We start from the raw sequence: 4,368 nt of genomic DNA, 5'->3' as shown, positions 1-4,368 counted from the left end.
GAATGTTATCATTTTGATCCAAAATATCATAAAAATATCCAAAAATATATTTTTGAAGTTGATGATATAATATCAACTTGGAATGTTATAACATCCTAACTTATTATATTTTGAGATAATATTTTTATAACATGCTGCATTCAAAACTAAAAAGAAAATTTCATTTGAAACCTACCTAACGTATTAACTTCGCTTATCTACCAAAAAATTGCTGTAATAAAAGAACTATCATAAAATCATAAAAAAACATCTACATATAACATTTTACTGTCTGATGGGTGGGACATATTACTTCGATAGATAATATTATCTAAATACTACTCAAGAACCTCGGATGCATAATTATGACTGAAAATTTTTTTCTTGGACGAACAAAAGCTCAATAAAATGAAGAAGAGAGAGAAGAGCAGCATTCGAAATGTCTAAGTAGACGACAAAATAGTAAAAATATCATCTTGAAGGAAAAGAACATTTTCGTCACGTTAAATTTGAAAAACTGATTATAAGGTGCATTAAATGTATTTGATGATGGAACAGCGCACCACCTTCATTTTCTTCACGCCTATAGATGTCCGATCATATCGATCCATGAGGGCACCATGTGGACCAATTGAGTGAAGCTGTGCGCTACATGTCAGATTTTCTGCACTGCTGGCTATGTACAAAGAATTTCGCTTTTATGTAATAATCAGAACCAAGCCTCCAAGCATCTAATGGGTTTAACATTGTAATTCTGCATTGTTTATCTAAATTTATATCCTCCACCAGAGAGTTACCTGCTTCTTCAAATCCCCAATCACTAATAAAAATCCTGGAGAAAACAGTAGCACACAAGAATAAGAACGAGAGAAAGATTCCAGGTTCTATAGGAGGATTGACTCAGTAATTCGAACAATGCCATAACTTGAGCAGAAAAGCACTACAGACCGATATCATAGCTAAATAACTTAAATACAGATTTGTCTTTTCCACTTCATAGATCGTCAAGGCAAGATGCCCATAATGCTCAATCTTTCAAAAACTAGCACATCAGTATCACCTTCACAATAACTATTCACACCTATTGCAGATAATGTAATCAAACTGAAATGTGAGATGCTATAGTACATTACAAGACTTTAATAGCATAGTGCTTCTAAATATTACAAGATTTGTGAATTTAGTACAACCCTAACAATCCAAGGTAGTTTTGCATATAAAGTAAATAAGCAATTAATCATTTTCATTTTCTGATTTATCACTCTTTTCTGTATGAATGCTAAATCTCATCTCTTGATCCACCATTTCCGCAAGATCATGTTTGCCAGCATCCTCATAGGCATCTATAAGAGCCTTGTAAAGAGATTCATTAGGCTCAATTTCCCCATATTTCAGTAGGCCATAAATGCGCCTTAATCCTTCAACCATTCCTGCTTTCCCATAACAACCAGCCAAATATATGAAAGTAACAAGGTCTGGTTTCAGTGCATCATCTTGCATTCTCATGAACAGATTCAAGGCTTTATCAACCTGTCCTGAGGCACTATATGCATAAATTGCAACATTATATGCAAAGGAGTCAAGAGCAACCTCAGCAGAGACAAAGGCATCACAGTATTCTAGTGCAAATGCATGCAATCCTACCACTGAGAACAAGGAGGTAATTATTGCCTGCCTTGCATAAGGTCTTCCCTCATTGTAAGATGACTCTAGCTGGGAGACTGCCTCAGATGGGATACCTCCTTTCTTTAACACAGTAAATAGTGTTTTGAATGTTGAGGCATCAGGTAATATTCTTTGTGCCAGCATCTGATGTAACAGTTCAGCACATTCTCTTAGCTTCCCATTGACCAGATAGGAAGCCATTACACTGTTATATGAAGCTGGATCAGTAAGCAAGCCTGACTTCTGCACTGCCTGAGCAACATCATTTGCCTCATCTAGCATGCCCATGCTCTTGTAAAGATACATCATTGTTGCATACGAAACACCATCAGCCTGACCATTTCTTATCAAGTCATCAAAAATCAATTTCGCTTCACTCACCATCCCAAGACCTGCATAAAGATTGATCATGCAATTTGAGGCAATTATATCTGGACCACCTTTCATGTTCTTCATCTTTGCATACAGCTTCTGAGCTTCTCTCCAGTAGCCAATCGTACTATAAGCCTTAATCACAGATGTAAGAACTATCTGATTAACATTAAGTCCAGATTCTTCCATCAAGTTATAACAGTGAAGTGCTTCATCAACTTTCCCAGCCTCTGCAAATGCATCTATTAATGAGCCATAGACAATTTCATTTGGTTCGACACCTGAGGTCTTCATTAAATGGTAGACCTCAATGGCTTCAGAAATCAAACTTTTCCTTGAATAACCTGCAATGACAGCAGAAAAGGTCTCGCATCTAGGTTTGAACCCCACCTCTCTCATTCTAGCCAATAATTCCCTTGCTCTTTCCAGCAAATCACCACTAACAAGCATTTGAATGAGTGAGTTATATGTGCATTCATCCGGCCAAGTCCCACAACTTCTCATGTGCTCAAACACAGAGAGAGCTTTATCATATAGCTTTGCCCTACCATAAGCTTTTATCATCACATTGTACTCCACTACATCCCTTTTAAACCCAATATTTCTTTTCCCAAAGAAGACATCCTCAGCCTCCTTCCACAAGCCCTTATCAGCATAAGCATCCATAATGGCAGCGTAATTCTTGGAAGAAATCCCTCCACCGCTGCAATGCTTTTCAAAAAAAATATTCGCCTTGTCAAGCAACCTTTCATCAATGTACATCTTCATAACAACAGGCAACGACTGCTCATCTACATGGGCGCCCAGTTCCATCATTTCATCGATTACGTTCTCTACTTCTTGAACCATCTTCCTCTCACACAATAGCTGCAATATTATTCTATGGCTCACAATATCCTGACAAAGACCCATCTCCCTAATCTTATTATAATACGTCAACACAACCTCAGTGTTTCCCACTGAAGCGTACATTGACATAAAAATGTTGAATGTTTTGGTATCAGGAAGAACTCTTCTCTCTTCCATTTTATCAAGCAATGACTCAGCCTCGCGCAAATGCCCATGTGACCCACAAATATTTATCATGGTATTAAAGGTGATCGTATCGGGAGAAATACCTGACCTCAACATCTCAGCAAAAGCATCCGAAGCATCCTTAAGCCTGCCCGCCTTGCCATACAAATCGATCAAAGTATTGTAAGTAGCAGCAAGCCGTGGCTTTCGGGGACCCTCCTTCAGAGCAACAGCAACACTAGAAACAGGGGCTCGCCCTCCAGATTTGAAGAGCTCAGTGAGAAGGAAATGCTTCGGACTGATGGAATCTGACTCATTGAAATCGATATCAAGACAATCCAATTCGACTCTCCCGTCACACCATCCCCTGAAAAACCTCTCCCCCTGATCAAACTGACGGGAATCCTTCAAAATCCTGACAACGGTATTCATGCTAACTTCATCTGGGGAAATTCCCCTGGCTTTCATGTGCTTGAGCCATAAAAGAGCCTCCTTTACGAGTCCCGCCTTCCCGTAGGCGTCGATGAGGGTGGCATAGGTGTTGTTGGTGGGCAAGACGCCATCTTTCGCCATGTCAATCCAGCAGAGCCGCAGCTCGTCCCACCGCCGAGCCCGGCCGAGGGTCCGGAGCACGATGTTGTAGTGAATCGGGTTCGCAAGGTAGTCTTTTCGGGATCTTATCCGCCTGAATACACGAAGCGCTCGGCGCCAATCCCTCTGCCGCTTGAGAACGACGGTCAGCTCCTTGGGAGAGAGATCGCCGACGAGGGAATCGAGGGCTTCGTCATCTAAGTCCTCGATGGGTTCAGATTCGAGGGCTCGGAGGGTGGAGTGGAGGGAGCCGGCGCCTGGTGTTTTCTGGGCCTGGCGACGGGGGAGGGAGCGATGGGGCTTAAACCCTTGAAAAACCCTGGTGGGTTTGATAGGAAGGGGAGAAAGAGGGAGAGGAGGGAGGAAGAAATCAAACGGTCGTGGTGGGGAGTGGAGATAGCTGCCGGGGCGTGGTGGTGCTCCGGCGCAGCAGCAGCGGCGAAGGCTCATCTCTGGAGGAGGGGAAGGGAGTGGGGAAAATTTCTCCGAGGTGTGCGTTTGTCATCTGCCCAAGAAAGTGCAACCCTCTTCCGCGGAAAGATCACGTGCTTCGTGATTCGTATTCATCTAACACATGCATTAAAAAATAAAAATAAAATTAAAAAACCAAATATGTATATACACATGCACTATCTAAGAGTGGCAAAAATTGATCTAACCCATCAATCCGATCTGTATTTGACCCATCTTAAATAAATTTAGATTTGAAAATAAATTTAGTTCATAAACAGATTGACCCATTTAATC

At 41.2% G+C, this 4,368-nt stretch overlaps 1 protein-coding gene across 1 annotated transcript; it reads right to left on the bottom strand.

Annotated features, from left to right (window-relative positions):
* Window positions 1-1,040: 1,040 nt before the first annotated feature.
* Window positions 1,041-4,136, bottom strand: LOC105035192 (pentatricopeptide repeat-containing protein At1g73710). Its single transcript, XM_010910644.4, has one exon. It carries the CDS (start codon window positions 4,069-4,071, stop codon window positions 1,213-1,215), a length of 2,859 nt encoding a protein of 952 aa, XP_010908946.1. The 5' UTR covers window positions 4,072-4,136; the 3' UTR covers window positions 1,041-1,212.
* Between the last annotated feature and the right edge of the window lie 232 nt (window positions 4,137-4,368).

This window comes from Elaeis guineensis, chromosome 5 (assembly GCF_000442705.2).
Source record: "Elaeis guineensis isolate ETL-2024a chromosome 5, EG11, whole genome shotgun sequence".
Lineage (NCBI taxonomy): Eukaryota > Viridiplantae > Streptophyta > Magnoliopsida > Arecales > Arecaceae > Elaeis > Elaeis guineensis.
The sequence above is the reverse complement of the archived record's forward strand: the minus strand, read 5'-3'. Positions and strand labels throughout refer to the sequence as shown.